The sequence below is a fragment of the Hylaeus volcanicus genome, chromosome 8, assembly GCF_026283585.1.
Source record: "Hylaeus volcanicus isolate JK05 chromosome 8, UHH_iyHylVolc1.0_haploid, whole genome shotgun sequence".
Lineage (NCBI taxonomy): Eukaryota > Metazoa > Arthropoda > Insecta > Hymenoptera > Colletidae > Hylaeus > Hylaeus volcanicus.
Window position 1 is genome coordinate 2,597,532 of NC_071983.1, and position 17,063 is coordinate 2,614,594.

Here is a 17,063-nt window from a genome sequence, read left to right on the forward strand (position 1 = left end):
CCACGTGATTTACGAAGAATCCGATTGGTCCGATAAGGCTCTGTTAGAAATTGGGGCCCTGTCACAAGTCACATGGTTTTGTAAATTACAAAACTTTTGTTGTCGAAAACAGATTAGAAGGCAAGGAAAGTAAATCGTTCTAAAAAAAACTGTGAGATTCGACTTGTAAATGTGCAATAACATCGTTATCTAATCAAATATATTCATATTGTTTAATGCAGGTTAGTAAATGACATCAAAATTGGAGGTTACATCGAGGCGCTCGTTTAAAGATACAGTAAGACCCTAATTAAAAGTCCGAATCGCTGTTCCGAAACAATCGATATCAAATAACCTCCATGATTATCCTCGCGAAGTGATCCTTTTGCTTTCTATTTCTTTTTATCGATATATCATTTAGGTTTGACATGCATAACAAATTCCCTGGTACAAAATTAAATTTGCTAGAGATCATTGTAATAGGACACTCGCAGATCAACGACCTAGGAGACAGATATAGGTTGAGGGCGCCTGGTATGCGGAAACAGGATGGGTGTGACGCAGAGGGTGCAGGTTGAGGGTGGTACGTTGCGTCATTGGATGATTGGTACCGCACGAACGAATGGTATGATCGCGTTTTTTTTTCTTCTCTATTCTCGAATCGATACGACTCTCGAATATCCGTAAAATTTCAATTTGTTCGAGATACATTTAACGACTAAATACACGGTAACTTTTAAATTCGGACACTTTGTAACGTTTACTTTTGTCATTTTATAGGCGTTGCGTTAAAACATCGTGTCTAGTTAACAAACGTTTATCCGTTTAACTCGTTTCGTACGAAATGTTTCGTACGAAATAAGCCAAAGAAAACGATGTCTCGTCGAGTACAGCAGAGTTAAAGTGCATAAAATTCTCCGAAAGAAGCCAGATATAGATTTCCCTCGGCAACACGTTACCAAGGGCTACATGCTTCTTCTTCCGTTACTGCATGGTGCTTCATGGCTCGTCGTGGGTGGCTGCCGTGATGTCCTAATCCCGCTAAGTCCCTAGGGGTGAGATCGATACATCCATTCCTCTTTCCCTCATGTTTTCACGGTGGTTAGTACTCGCTGATTTTTACTGATTCCAAAAAAAACATAACAAACGTACGTTTAATAGAAATTTTTTCCATTTATGATTCTCGTGTGACACATAAAAATTTGTACAACGACAAGATATTTGGATTCGTTTAATTTTAGACGACGATGGAACGTTAGAAAACGTTCGAGTAGCTTTAGGGTATTCTGTCGACCGGATTGGAAGTATGTAATAAAAAATTCTTGTTTTGTAGAAATAGAAGAGCATCGATGGTAGAATTCTTAGCGTGGAATTCGGAGATGGAAGGGTTGGCGCAGATGAAGCGTCAGGGAGAAACATGCGCGGAAAAAGTCACGGGAAAGCGAAAGAATCAAACATGGAACAGCGGAAACAGGTCCTCGGCTTTTTGCGACAGAACAAAATTTTGTGGAATATTTCGACATCTGGAATCCTATTTAAAAAAAAAAAAAACAGAGAGAAACGATGTAACGAGGACACGGAGCGTGACCCGGATGAAAAATTGGGACGCGAGTAGCCCGCAGTCCGAGGTCGATTTAAAAATTGTCAAATAAAAACTGGAATTCTCTGTACGAGCAGGATTCGAAAAGAATCGACAGGTCCAAGTTTGACAAATTATCGATCATAGGCGTCGAGTCTCGACCGTTTTCCGCGGTATTGTCTCCGGTCCATTTGCTATTTACATTTTACGAGCTGCTGGGGAATTCGGGCTTCGGAGCGTAATTGCCGTGAATACGGGCCAGCATGGCTGTTGATCCGGCTCGAAAAATATAGGGAGAACTGTCGCGATGTTCTGGCTCCGCCCTTGTCTTTCCGAAACGTGTATTCCTCGAGGATGAGGAGAAAGGTACGAAAGGAGGTTACGAACAAATTTACTTGTTTTTCGTTCGTGTTTAAAAATGTTCTACGGGGATAAAAATTTGCCGTGGATAAAACTATGGATGGATAAGCGTGTGTCTCTGCGATATAGACACGTACGTGCGTAAAGGGATGTATGTATACATGGTATATAGGAAGGACGAGGAGGCTGCGAGGAAGAGGAAAGCGGGTAAAGAAAGCGACAGAAAAAGATAAAGGAGGGAGGGATAGGAGGGCTGGAGGAAAGGAGGAGAGGGCAGGGAGATGCAGAGATAGACAGAGATCGTAGCAAAGGGATGAAAAGGTAGAATGGTCGCGAGAGGGTGAGAGGGAGAGGAAGGAGAGTAGAGAACTCTGCGCGCCGCAGCGCTACGGGGTGGTTGCCCTCGTCTGCGCTTTGTGGGAAATGCCCGCTCAATAACGCGTAGGTCCTCGTCTGCCCCTTCTCACCCTCGGAGGCATCGCAGCAAGGGCCACTGCCCCAAAAGGCATGGCCACCCGTCTAACAACCCTTATCCTACTCTCCCTCCTACCCAGAAGACACTCCTCGAGTCCTCCTCCTCCTTCGAACGTTTCGCGCCGTCCGAAAAGGATCGAACCTTGGTCCTTACGTCCATGTCCATGTCCACGTCAACTCAGGGACGAACCCTGGATCGATGCACCCGGATCGATCGATCGTAGCGATCGCAGGAATCGCGAGCGGATCACCTAAACGGAAGACTTAACCAGAAGACCGTCCTTCGACGACGTCCTCCTCCGTGACGTACATTGTACGATATTATCCCGTCAAGTGGAGACAATCAACAGCGATAAATTAGGAGAAACGAGATCGAATTGCTGTACGGATCGCGACAGAGACACTTACACTCCTCGACAAGGTGACACAACACGCTTAACCCTTCGACACCGACGATGCTGGGTCACTTTTCCGACGTTAATTTCGGAAGTCCCGTTCCTCTGTCATCGAGAGCGTCGAGCCGTGTGTTTACATTGTAACTGGATCCGTAGCAATCGGTTCTCTCCGCTATTCGAACTTTTAGCGACAGAAACGTTTCGAACTTGATCGCAAAAGAAGTAGTTCTCGGGACGAAATGTTAACGAAAAAAATTGGTTACGAGGCAACATTAATACGGTAATAATATTTGCACGTAAAAATTTGATTTTAAGCCTACTTTTGTAGCGCGTATGGACTTGGATTTCCGAGATGGAAATATGGACTTGGACTCGGACTTGGTGTCCGAGGGTTAACCGTTATCGTATCGAAAAATGTTGCGCTAACGCTACTCGATATGTAAAAAAAAAAAACGAATAAAAAAAAAATAAATAAATATACATGTCGAATTGTGTAACATCCTCCTTTTCGAAGTCGGTTAAAAACAACGCGACCGAAGAAAACGCTCGAAGAATCTTGCTCGAGGATGCCTAATACAATCGTTTGAATCCAGTTCAATAACGACGAATAATCGGGATACGGCTCGACAGAATTCATCCCAACGTAGAGATCGTACAGAAGGAAACAGTTCCTATCGAACAAGAAGAATGTTTATTGATCCGGCAGGGGGTGGATATAGCGAGTATGGCTCGTACAATACTTAAACGCCATCCGTCGCGAAAACTATAAACGACGCCAATTTACTTCGTTTGACGTTGGAAATGTCATGCAAAACTTATGCGGACGAATCCTTCTCGGAAAGGGTCATCGAGTACCTCCGGGGAACAGAGTCTGTTCAACAGACCTACTATTCTTAATCGACCGAGGCCAATTCTACGCGGGTGAAGCTTTACTCGTATATAAAAAATAAAACGACACGAACTCGCGCGTAATTCAAATATATTCTTTTTGCAGAAGTGCGCGTACGATGCGCATACTTTTAGCGAAGCGTCACGATTTCAATGGGATTCGTTAAAAGGTACAGTTTCGCGGAGCGATTCAGGGGGAATAACCCTGCACCACCCTATACCGACGGAATATATAATCTCGGGGTCATTGCCCGAACGATCTTTGGGGGTTCCACCGTGCCTGCAACGAGGGTGAGGTGCCTCGGGAATACCGAGCTGATATCGACCACTTTCCCCAAAAGCTAAAACGCGAAGACGAAATTAAACGTCTCGGCCGGTTCCGTTCGTAAATATCTAAAAAGTTAACCGACATGCGCACCTGGAAAGAAAAACGCTGTAAATAGAAAGCACGGCCGCGAGACAAAGAAATACCTCTGTGCACGTCTTTATCCTTTATCGCAGTCCAGCGATAACTTTATCGTTCGGGCACTTTAAATATTTGTTTAAATTGTTTCAGGGATGAGGATCACAGCTGCCTCCTTGGTTACGGTTCGGCGCGGTGCCGCGAATACCGGAAAGACAATCGGTCTCGTTTAAAACGCGTCGAAAGCGATGTAACACCGAGGGATATCGATAGCGAGCGTTAAGGGATTTAACGATCCATCCGTTCGTCGCGCATTCGATTGGTCAATGGGGGGGGGGGAGCGATTTCGTCGCAGAACCGTACACTGCGGTTGGAATAACTTCGATTCGGATTTTACAGCATGCGTGCAAATAGATGCGTAGATACCGGCCGCTCGTATCTATTTATAACGGCGACGGATCGCGGGGCAATTGACCGCGTGGCCTTGACTTCCTGTTGACCCGAGTGCCCCTAGGGAATTTTGGCGTACCTCGTGGAATCTCTTGCCGCGATGCTTGAAGGAATTCGTCTAACAAACTTGTTTATAACGCTTCGCGCGAACCGTACCGAAAAAAAGAAAAAAGAAACAGCGCGCCAGGTCTAGCATGCCCGAGCACGAGGACAATTTTATTCGAACGATAGACGACGGACAAAATCGGACGAAGAACGATTTATTCGCCGAATACTCTGTTGGCGACACGCTCGATAGCGAGGATTTTTAATCGACGCGTCGATACGCGATCTTCGAAAAGTATCGCTTTCGGCCTTCCTATCGTAACGATTGACGCGTGCCTGCGGGTGGTGCGGCATGTTTACAGCTGAGATATTTATAACGACTTGAAATATCTTTTTAGACGAGCCCTTGCGTGCGATCTACGCCCTAGTTGCTTGCGCGAACGAAGGCAGCGTGCGAATGGACAGGCGCGAATTGCGATCGATCGAACGCAGCGTGAAAACTGAAAGGAACTTTAAAACCTTTTTGTTTTATCTAAAGAAAGAGAATCAAATTGAAAGAAAAGCGTCGGTACTCGCGACACGGCGCGACGTACGAAAAGACAGAGGACGGGAGAGCCCGGAGCTCGTTCGGTGTCTCAACAAAATCGGGCGTATCGATTCTCCGCGAATAACTTTGTTTAGCTTACTCCGGGTCTACGTGCTTTTTTTCTGCAATCGGTAGGAAACCTGTTCGTACGAGCAACGGAATGTCTGAGTGGCTGCCGTCCTCTCATCTCTGTGCGATTCCACGCGTAGTAGAACGAGTCGACCAGGTGAGATCGTTCATTCTGCAAGGGACATATTTGTTTCAGACTGCGAGGAGGTGGTGCACGAGTGGACGCGGCGAAATCGAAGTTTGAAAACAACGAGGTGAAACAGGAAGGGGCCGGATGGGCTGGGAAAGTACCAAGGGGGACGTGAAAATAAAACGCTGCAATTCAGGGGGATACCATCGACGTTCGCGTAAATAGCCAGAACTTTAAAAACGAATTTCTGAGCGAGATCGGAAAGTTGAACGCGTCGATATTAAGATAAAGAAAAAAACAAGAAAAGAGTTTTTCTATGTCAAAAATGTTCATCGGCGCCCTAATAACAGGGATTCGATTCATCTCCGGTCTGTTGACAGATATTTGAATTTATTTCTACCAGCGTCGGCCGCATTACGGTTCACATCGAAGCTGATCGGGCAACGAATATTAATTGGACGTCGAGGTGCAGGGATAAGACTAGAAAGAACAACGTAACGGAGAAGAAAGGAGGCAGAAAGAGACGGATAAACTCGTAGGAGGTTGTGGAGGATGTCGAGAAATGAAGGCCAACGGCCTTGACCTTGTCCGTGACTTCGTAGTGAATGAGAGGGAAAGAGAAGGAGAGATACAAGAAAATACACCGGTCAAAACAAAGTGGCCTGCTTTCTTCTTCGCCTTCGGTGTCTACGTGGCCGCGACAGGCAAATTCAGGTAAACGGGCAATCGATATTAACGACCAAGACGCCGGGTACCCACGGTACCCTAGAAATGACCCCGGACGCGCAAAGGCCAAGAAAATTCGGTTCGGTGATTGTGGATTCACCGAAGGATGCCCGCTGACTCAGCCTCGTTTGTTTGGATAACGACGAAACCTATTAAACGGAATTGCAAGCTATTAGAACGGAAGGGTACGTAATTTTCAGGTTTCGGCGAAAACGTAAATGCAGCTATTCTTATCTCTGAAAAATGACTCTTCGTATTTACGTGTACACTTAAGCCTGATAAGTCGGAACATCGACCAACTGTTTCTTATTTGCATCGAAGCCCCGATCGAGTCCTTAGTACGTAACGGTCTCGTCACGACCGAATGTTTTTTTTTTTTCAATTTTAGGTTCACGCTATCTATCTTTCAATTATTCGTGTCGCTGTTTGATCTTGTTACGTATCATCCATCGAAAATGTTGCAGCGTAAGGTAACCGGGAAATCGAATAACAAAAATAATTAAGATTAACGATGTTACGGACGAATGACTTATTAATTCGTAGAAAGCTGGCAATGTTGCAGAACTTTCTCGGTATCGCTTTAGTAGGTATGAAATTTTCCGGTACGATACAAAATCGCACAGACAAGATTGTACGATAACGAGTAATTTATATTTATTTCGATAGTTCTTCCTAAGGTTTTCGCAAAGTAGAGGCATATGTCCGAACATCTGTTCGTCATAAAGTCAACATTATCGTTAGCGAAAGTATTTTTATCGTAATGGTAAACTTCTTGTAACTATAGACACGCGCGATAAGCTCGGTAATGATACAAGTGAAATGTACGATTAGTTCTTTACGTCTAGTTCTTGACAAGGTGTAAACTACTCGTAATGTTACTTCCAATACATCGCAAAATGTATCCGTCTCATTAGTGTCGGTGTTTGTTTGATTAAATCTAACGATTTCGTGGGCGGTATATCGAATGCAAAACAAAATGTACGCATAAGAATTGTATTATAGCAGATAAGATTGTTTTACAGCCTAACTGGATCGGATGCGACTTAAATGCGTAACCTAAAATCTAATGTAAACATGAGATGAACGAAAAGATGTCGTTGCGAAGAAGAAAATGAAAATAAAAGGCACCTAATAAGTTGGCACGCCAATGGACGAAAATCTCCGTACGATTAGAAATGTAAAGACCATTTTTGGTCTACTCTCGATACGCGATAAAAAGAAGAAAATTTACCGGTAACGATGTAATAGAGCCGCTCTCGAAGACTGCGAGTGGATCAATTTAGCGAAACGCGTTCCAGCGCGAACTCGATCGATTTAGATTGAAGATTGCAGCCCGTTTTGTCTATGAGGGTTCTATGAATGAGAAATGTCGATGACCGCGAAGAAAATTACCGTGGTTTGCCGTTGAAAAAAGGGAATAAAAAGCGAGAGGAAAATCTCGTCTCCTGACCTCGAGGGAGTAGGAGAAGTGAGTGAGGTCGTTCCACGATCGATAACGCGAGTCTCTCGCAAGAAGGTGCGAAAGAACCTCGTCGGGCACCAACGAAAGGGCCGAAAGAATCGATCTCGTCCTATGAAAAGAAAGAGAGAGAGTGAGAGACCTTAATACAACCTACCGGTTTTTCTTCTTTAACAAACGCTCGACGAACGAGCGAGGAGAGACTCGGTACTATCTCAGGTAGATTTCTACATAAGAGGGCATACGGCACACACGTTTATTGCCGCATCGCGAAGGGTCGCGTATACGGGGGTGAGTGTACCACCCGCCACTGTCTGTCATCTGTTTTCTCTCTCTTCTTTTTTCATTCTCTTCCCTCGTATCGTCCTTCGTTTTCCGTCTTCGTTTATCGCGCGAGCGCTCTTGATCCGCAGTCTCCGTCGTCCTCACCGCTCGTTCATTCGCATGCCTGCCAACTGCGCCACGCCGAAACTCGTCGAGAAAACCGCGGTGATCACGGTCCCTCTCTCCTCTGCGTCATTCGTTAGGTAGTAGCTTCCATCCTCGTCGTACCGCACGAACGGCCGTTAGTTGCCTCTTCGTCGCACTCGCAGAGCTCGTAAGATATCGCTCGCGTACCGTGATACCATGGACCAGGGCCGTCATCAGGCAGGGTCACGTGCCCCTAGGCGCCACGTTACGAGGGCGCCTTTACAAGTAAAAAGATTAACGCTCTAGTTTGATATAAAACCTAACGACGAGGTAAACGACCAACAACTCGCGAGGAAAATTGATCGTTTCGAACGGTAAACGAGAGAAAACGTTGTTCGATTCCAAGTCGATGATTTCGCCATTTGACAATTTTTGTTTCTAATATGGAACACGTGGCTATTGTACAAAACGGTTGAATAACGTGTAACATATTTCTAGATATGTTAGTTACGGTAACTTATCGCGAAAGAGTATTTAGTAGACTGAAACTAATTAAAATTTATCTCGGGTCGATCGCGTGCCAAGAATGACTTTGCGGTTTGGCAACATTGTCGACGGACGATCAAATTGCATCAACTATGTATTAATTTATACGACGTTACGATAGAGATTTTCAATTTGAAGTTTACGTTTCAAATGTTCACGTTTCTATCCTTTCATTTTTCGTGTTAGCATATGTTTACGTTGACAGGGATTGTCGTGAAAATGATTTCGTCTATGTTGGTCTTTTAGAAACGCCGGTATACGTGCATTTGAGTATTTACCTGAAAGAGACTGAACGAAGGGTGGTGTATCCGAGTGTTGGCCCGGGATACGAAAATAGGTAGACACGGCCCTATCGGTGAGCATGTGTTGAGTGGCGGTCGTGCAGACAGGTGCGGCCGCCGGAGCCCCACCGTTGGTGGTGGCGCTCGCAACGCCTCCAAGCGGCGACTCTCCTTAGTTTCGAGCAAGATGGGCGAACCTCGCCGGGCAGTAGCTTAGACTCTACCTACAAGACAACACATACACTAAATGTTTCCTAACCACAAGTAACAATTAATTGTACATTTATTTTATTTAAGGGAACACAAACTCTATTTTTGTAACATGCTGTATTAGTAGTGCTCCGTGGAATTTGTACGATAGTAAAAAGGTGCGAGCCGCGGCGAGATACAACGGAAAGAAGAAGACGACGACGACGGAAAGCACGGTAAAGATAGAGGACGGTTTCGCGATAGCTGGAAGATCGAGTTGTGAAAGAAGAAAAAAAAGTAAGAAGAAACGGTGATCGGATAGAACGCGAAGAACGAAGACAAGGGACTAAGAATACAGCGACCCGAAACGACGAGGACAACGACAAAGGGGACAATCCCGACGAAGACGGCAACGAGGTGGATAAGGACGATCGTACCGCAACAGTGGCCGCCACTGAGGCTGAAAACGACAGCGAAGTAGGTGATAATCCTCGGCGTAGTCTCTCCGCTCGTTGACTCGGCTCTCGGTGTAGCCAGCCGATTATCTCGGTGTGGTGCGTGTTTTAATATTACGAGTTACGACGTGGAGAAAAGTGTACGACTGATAGTAGTAGTGAAGTGTATAGCCGACACACCCTCTTGACACTCGACATCCGTGTCTTGTATCGCCATCGGTTCGGCTCTCTACCCCCTTCTTTTCCCATCTTCTCGCTCTTTTCTTTGAGTACATTTACGTAGTACAACGCGTGTACATTCGGTCACTACAACCAGAAAGCCGCGGCACACCACGTCCCTCTTCCTTCTGTTCTTCCTCCCGTCTCTAACCCCCCTCCCCCCTCCCCTCGTATCTCTACCATCTTCTTCTCTTTCTTTCATACGGTGCAAAGTGATTTATCGTTGCCGCTCGTCGCATCGGATTTCGTCGGTGTTTAAAACCATACCGACCGGCTATCGTGTCCCTTTGCTTTGCGTTCGTAACCATACGTACCGTACTTCGTCCTAGCTCTATCCCCTCCCGACAACACCCCCCCTCGTTTTACGAAGCGTCTCACCCACACCTATTCGTCCTCTCTCTCTCGCTTTATTCCTCGCCTCTTTTTCTGCCTCCGCTCCACCCCGGTTTATCGGCCGATCGGAGTGCAAATTCGTTCGTGACCGTGCTTGTGTGGGTTCTGCATCTAACCAGTGTGTCGGGAGATACGAAAAACACGGCTGACGCCGCTCTCTTGGCAACGCCAGACCAAAAGCCAGCGACGACGTGCGAGTACGATTAGAAATTCGAGAGAGAGAGAGAGAGACTTTTGCCGTAGTAATAGGACCGACGGCACGGTATCGTTTCGTTTGGCGCCACGAGCGATAACACCGCTAATATGTCCGTGAGAATGGAAAACGTAGCCGCGCCGAGGAAGCTCAACTATAAAATGATGGTGAGTATCGTAAACGCTAATCTTTTTCTACCATTTGTCTCGTCCGTTCGAATCATCTGTGAATCGCGATACTCGTATCGTCGCGTTCCAACGCTCACGTTGCCCCGAGACCATGCGTGCATACTTGTGTATACACGCTCTTGGAAAACGTAGCATTACCATGGGGGCGACCGATGGCCACGAACCTTGCGGAACCGGCGTAGTTTGACAGTTTGCCGCGGGGCGTCTGCTGCCCCACCCAGTCTCCTCTTTCTCTCCCCCACCTTAACCTCTCTCGACCGTCTTCACGTATATCCCTTATTACTTATTTCTTTCCTTCTTCATTTTCTTTCTATCTATCCTATCTATCTATCGTATCGTACCCAACGATTCGGTTTAACGACAAACATCTATCCGAGATGAGCAAAATTTCATTCAAACGATAATTATAGACAACGTACAGTACAACAGTTTGTTTCACCAAACGATCGAATCTTTGCCTACTCGTCCTGAAATACTTCGTTCTATAATTCGAATTTTAATATGTTTTTCTACGTAAGAATGTTGCCCATCTCTCGCGTCGAGCGTGTAACGAGTCGTTTCTCGTGATATTTTATGACATGTGAATTACTGATAAATATTAGAAACTATCCTCGTACCGAAAGAATAATTGAAGGAAGTGAATTTTTAGCTACCAACTGTTTTCGCATTCAACATTTTTCTCTGCCTCTGTTGAATTTTGAAAAATTAACAGAGTCATAGTTGAGTTGTTTTTAAATCGTATCATAGGTAGAGTATAAACGATGGAAACGTACCAAATAAAAGTCATTAGCAGCTCGTTAGCAGTCGTTACCGAAATAAATGTATTCGATGTAGTACACTTGATACTGTATATCTTGATTTCCATTAGAAGATTTAACTTTTGATATTTCAAATGAGGGATGAAATTCATTTTCTTTAAAAAAAAAAAAATTCAATTTTAAAAACAGGGTATTAGTCGCATACGTACGGTCCTGGCATTCTGCGCAGACTCTTGCCGTCTCTTCCTGTTCTCTGCCTACTTTCAATTGCTACGCTTTTCGCAGAATAATTCATATTCATATTCGATTGTTCCGTGCTTCTCTATATTAAATAAATCGAGTTCGATAAACGGCGTTTGAGTGCGATAATATGTTTAAAATTTCGGATAAGAAATTACATTTCGATCGATCGATCGATCGATCGATAGAGGTACGGTAAACTGATAACGGTAGTACATTATTCTCTGCGACAACACAGATCTCTTCCATTAAACAGAAATATTATCTCGCCTTTATTTCGCGAACAGTTTCTGTTTTTTTCGTTGCTTGACTTGCGTGCATACATATGTATTACCACAAAATATTTGACGCGCGTCTAGCGCTGTTATCGTCGTAACATTTCCGTCATTATTTGACAGCGTCTCGCCGCTTATTCCGATATTTAGTTGCTTGTGAAAGCGTCGTGGAGCCACTATCCGGAAGCATTCTTAATATGCACGTTGAAATTCAGTGTAGCCAACTTCATCGCGCGCGATGACATTTTTGTTTTAGTTGTTCGATCGGCGATGCGTTTATGTCTACGGACATCCTTTCGTTTCGTGAATTGGAACAAATTCGAAGAAACTCGTGGACGAAAATTTCGTCACGATAGAAATGTTGAGCGCAGTCGCGAAATATTGTCTCGCTGTCAAGGATATCGGTAATCCATTGTTTCGTACACTTCGGGATTCTGTTTAGCATTCATATACATAGTCATTGGAGAGGTTATCGCACGGTAAACGCGTTCAAATTGGTCGACATGAAAACATTTGTTGTTTTCAGTGTTGCCAGAATATAACCTCTTTGGGAACGAATTACTTAATTAGAAATAAAGTAAAATTTTATTTAATTGAACGTTTGGTACGTTGAACGGAGATATTTACAAAACAAATGGAAAAGTCGATGTGAGGTCGAGAAGACGTTGTCGAAGCGATGGGATCGTGGAGGTCAGTTCACGGTAACCACTTTTATTGTTACCGTACTTTGAACCTCGCAATCTGAAGTATTTAACAAATCAAATATGTTATCAAGATTGCGTATTCCTATCTGTAACATATTAACGCCCAAGGGTCTCTGCATCTAATGCATTCTCGCGATAATTTTATTATCTACATTTTCGATATCCATTTGGAGTGTTTTTTCAACGATTATCGATATCCAGTGCAAAGTTGTTGTCTAACAGTGATGGGCAAAACACCAGGCTTCGAATAAATCTGAAGTTTGAATTTTGAATCTGAATTTTGAACATTTCCCAAAGAAGGAAACGAGACAAACACATCGGCAAACTGCAGATTTATTCGAAGCCTGGTGTTTTGCCCATCACTGTTGTCTAATACAAGCTTGAGGTTTCAACGGGCGAAAAAGCTTTCCACGTGCATCTGCCGCTCGTCTGCAACCCGATCGGACTCGGTCGTTGCATTATCTCTAGAATTATCGAGTATCTGTACCTAATGTAGTATGCATGGCGATAGGGACCTGCGCTCTACCATGCAAAGCATCTTAAAATCAAAGGGGAACGGGATGGGTCCTTGACTCGTCACTCGTGTCGCTTGAATTCGATCCGTTCTGGAAAGCACACGTGACTCTACAAGTCTACGGGTCTTTTGTACCCTAGAGACACTCGCCCACGAAGCGATTAAATTAATCGTAGGATATATTCAACGTACATTATGCATATTTTACAATTGTCATAAATGCGTTAAATCCGCAGTCTGTAATAATAGTTTGGCGCGGTTATTTTAATATTATTATATTAATATCATCCTCCACGGGGCGGTGGTACACGTGACTCTACAAGTCTACGGGTCTTTTGTACTCTAGCGAAGATACTCACGTACTACGATACTACATTACGTATACAGGGTGTCCCAAAAATGTTGGAGGTCCTTGAAATGGGTGGTACGGGAGGTGATTTGAAACAAGTTTTTCCTTAGCGAAAATGTTGCACGAGGCTTCGTTAAGGAGATATTAAGAGAAAACCCCGACCAATCAGAGCGCGCGTGTACCGGTGGAACGTACGCTTACGCGCTAGGCGGCCGCGCTCATTGGCTACCGCGAGCGCTGCATCGGCATCCTCGCGCTCTGATTGGTCAGTGTTTTCGCTTAATATCTCCACAACGAAGCCCCATCCGACATTTTTGCAAAGGAAAAAGTTGTTTCAAATCACCTCCCGAACCACATCTTTCAAGGACCTCCAACATTTTTGGGACACTCTGTATTTTACAATTGTCGTAAATGTGTAAAATCCGCAGTCTGTAATAACATTGGGTTGTCCGGAAAGTTCGTGCCTATTTTTAAGAAAAATTCAACGACATATTTGAATTTTGATGTATATTTACTGAATTATATACGTACCATTTTGTTCCGCAACTTTTCCACCTTTTAAGGAATGTATACATGTTATTTGTTTTCAACCATTCCGACATTATCAGACCTGTACCGCCTACTAAAAATCGCCGTGGACTTTCCAGACAGCCCAATAGTTGGCGCAGTTATTTTAATATAATATAAATATCATCGTCCACGGTGTGGCGATCGAGTTCCTCCAAGTCACGCGAACGAAGGAACGCGTTTTTCTTATCGCCTGTTATAATACATCGTTCGCCACGTTGTTCCTCGAGAACAGTTCTCCGCGCTGCACGTTCGCTCTTAAACGGACAGTCCAGCGTTTCTCAATCCGCTCTAATCGCGAAACAGTTTTAATCTTGGAATATTTTTTACGGAACGCTCGCATCCTGGCGTTGCTGTTTGACTTTTAAAACGAAAAAGAAGCAATTAACGCTGAAAGGTGATTCACTTCTCAATGGCAAGATGAAAGTATGCAGGCGGGCGCGAGCCACAGGACGTGTTGAAAATTGAAGCTTCAACAAGAAAAGTTAACGAGCGTGTACGTACATCCAGATTGAAGGAATATATAAATTAGGAATTTTCGGAAGAAAACGCACGATTCGAATGCGGCGCGCGTTACCGATGTAGAAAAATGAATTTTACCTCGGTCGATTTGAGGTGTTGCGCGAAACGCGGTTTGGGAAACGCTGGGATAGCGGTCGCTTAGCGCGCACGATTGACGTTGAGAATTCATAGCAATAATTGGACCGATTTGTTTCAATCGTGATTGCATATACGGAGTCGGTCTCCTTGCGGCTGCAACCGCTGTAGACGATCGCGAGAATGGATTGTTTACAAAAATTCTTGGTCTGCCTCTACGCGTCTTCGAGCCGCGAGTATTCGAAAGCGATAATAGTTCTAGGACGAACGATTAAATTGTAGAAGAATTTAATTTCGCGGAGGGAAATGCATCGACGGGAGAGTTTTTAGCGCAGAAAACGAGGGCTGTTCGGTTTGAGGCGGAGGCGTCGACGATGCAAACCGAGTGGACGAATAAAGGGAAGAGAGAGATAGAGAAAGAGGAAGGAGGACGAGGAGCCGTAGGGTGGAAGGGTTAGGTAGGGTGAAGAGAATAGACGCAGCAAGGATATCGATTATTTGCGGTTGCAGCGACTGCAAGGCTCTCCCTTCGTCGGCGAGGACGAGCACTCGGAAATCTCGACGATACACCGAACCGAGATTAATCTCATTTTTACCTTCCGGTTTTGAAATACTTCTCAATCGAGTTACGCGAACGAGGGGGCTCGATCGATGCAGGGGAATAAGAAGGCGTAGACCTTCTTCTTGGCTGTTAGGCGTGGACGTTAATTCTCTGCCTCTATATTCAATCACTTGTAACTCGTACTCCTATGTACTTGCGTGTCGTCAAATTCGTTTATAATTTATTAGAAAAATATTGACACATTAAAATAAATGCTCGAGGCATTTTTCTATAGAATCAAATCCAGTCCATTGTTATAATGAATTTCTGCGAAACCAAAAACTCTACTTCGAAGAGAAACATCTACGAACGTTCGTGACTCGATGTATTGTTATTTCAATTAATAATTAGTTGATGTAAGTGCATTTGAAATTACGTTCGCAAAATCACTTTTAAATTACATATGTCGCCCTAGAGGCGCCGCCCGAGCGCAAAGGTTTGGCTTTCAATATACCCAGTAACAGTATGGAGGAATTATTGTCAGCCTAGATTGGCATATGCTACTGCAGAAAATTCTTTTTAAATTAAAGACTGTTTCTAAATAGCCCGGTAGATAAAGTGTTAAGATCTTCGTGCACGTCTCGACGAGTTATATCGACGATCGAGAAGGGAAAGAGTATCGTGGTCGAGGAGTGTCGCGGGCGTAGATCGGGGATCTTCGTTGGCGTCGCAGCCATGATCGCTTACCATTTGTCTCAATTCGCGTTCCGTTCCTTAGGGGGAAGCCAATCTCGTTATTACGCAGTTACGGTAATTCCTGCATCGGTCATAACTGCCGAAGCAATACGGCTAATCGTCCCTTTGAAAACGCGTTGCGCCGGCCGCGGAACAAGAGGAGCGCATAAAATCGAACGTACAGGCCCGGCGGAACCTTGATTTATCGACGCCGAGAGAACATTCTTCTTTTCCGTGGAATCGAAGGATGCATATCTCGATGAGATTGTATCTTCGTCGATGCCCGAAGGGGATTCGTGGGTTGGGAAACATCCAGCGTCGTTTTTACGGTTAAATTGTTTGATTACCTTCGTTACTCGTTTTAATGCCATCGATGTATCACTTACTTCTGACATTTTCCGAAGGATTCTCGTCACACCTCGTGTATTCCGAGTTTCATTCAACGGGAATCATTTTCTTCCATTCGAGGTTCAATGTTCGTTGACGCGGGTTAGGTCACCATTCTTCCGTCGAATCTTCGTTTAGTTATTGTACGAGACTAGTATCTGCCAAGCGGTTGTTTGATTTGTTTGTCGAGTTTATAGAGCTAGCTTGGGGGAGCTACCGACTATTTGCTCCCCTTATTTGCTATCGCACTGTCTTATTCCTTATTTTTTCGCCCTTAGGCTTTTACCATACTTTGTATTTTAACTAACCCTAACCCAACCGTGAAAAACCGGGTCGGACCGGCTAGGATTCGAACCCGGGCTCTTAGCGTGGTAGTCGGCTACGTTAAGCACTCCTCTACTATCAGCACTATATTAAGCTTGCGTAACCATTTCAAAAGGCCAATGCCAAATTAACGCGATATTTTTTTGCTATTTATTTGCTATTTATTTGCTAATTATTTGCTAATTATTTGCCAAAGAATGAATTTTTTCGCTCCAGCCGTTTTCGCGAAACAATGGCTATGCTAGCGTAGCCACTTATTGTATCTCTGTACCTAACAGGGATATCAATTCTCTCGGATTCTTTGATTGGCCCGGAGCCAAAGTTATATACATAATTACGACCGTGCCGACGTTTGATATCGTGCATTCAATTTCTGAAGGAAACAACTTTGTCGCGCGAACGTTACACCCGTGTTTCCTGTCTGTGATTTATTTAATTCTCGGTTCACGGTCTTTGGTCCAGTTTATACCTTCGAGCACAGGTGGTCTTTGTACCCCGAACCGAACGAATAAACACACTCGTTTCCGATGGTTTCCTTCTTTCTGTCACATCGTCGAATGTTGTAGGTAACCGAAGGTCGTTACCTGCGAGCGTAAGATAATAAAAGATTGTATGAAAACAGTCGCTGAAATTGAAGTACGTAAGTAGATAATA

General features: G+C 44.4%; 1 protein-coding gene and 2 long non-coding RNA genes across 8 annotated transcripts in view; 2 read left to right on the plus strand and 1 right to left on the minus strand.

The window, feature by feature from the left end:
- The first annotated feature begins 107 nt into the window (after positions 1–107).
- LOC128881446 (uncharacterized) lies at positions 108–6,592 on the plus strand. 3 transcript variants are annotated; one of them, XR_008458073.1, is made up of 4 exons: positions 108–604; positions 760–1,080; positions 1,313–5,350; positions 5,425–6,592. It is a non-coding gene; the product is annotated as an uncharacterized LOC128881446 (long non-coding RNA). The 3 variants fall into 3 exon arrangements; XR_008458072.1 differs by having other exon boundaries at positions 1,313–6,592; XR_008458074.1 differs by having other exon boundaries at positions 760–1,034; positions 1,313–6,592.
- A 126-nt stretch (positions 6,593–6,718) lies between these two features.
- On the minus strand, positions 6,719–8,918 carry LOC128881447 (uncharacterized). The gene is made up of 2 exons (XR_008458075.1): positions 8,779–8,918; positions 6,719–8,231 (listed from the first exon to the last, which is right to left on the minus strand). It is a non-coding gene; the product is annotated as an uncharacterized LOC128881447 (long non-coding RNA).
- Positions 8,919–8,993: 75 nt separating this feature from the next.
- The window catches only part of LOC128881441 (protein alan shepard), a 38,366-nt gene continuing 30,296 nt past the window's right edge, over positions 8,994–17,063 (plus strand). Inside the window, exon 1 of one of the 4 annotated variants that reach the window (XM_054132477.1) lies at positions 8,994–10,397. In XM_054132477.1, the coding sequence (XP_053988452.1) occupies positions 10,341–10,397 (57 nt within the window). In that variant the 5' untranslated portion in view covers positions 8,994–10,340. The remainder of the gene's footprint in view (positions 10,398–17,063) is intronic. The other 3 variants (XM_054132476.1, XM_054132478.1, XM_054132479.1) reach the window with 3 other exon arrangements.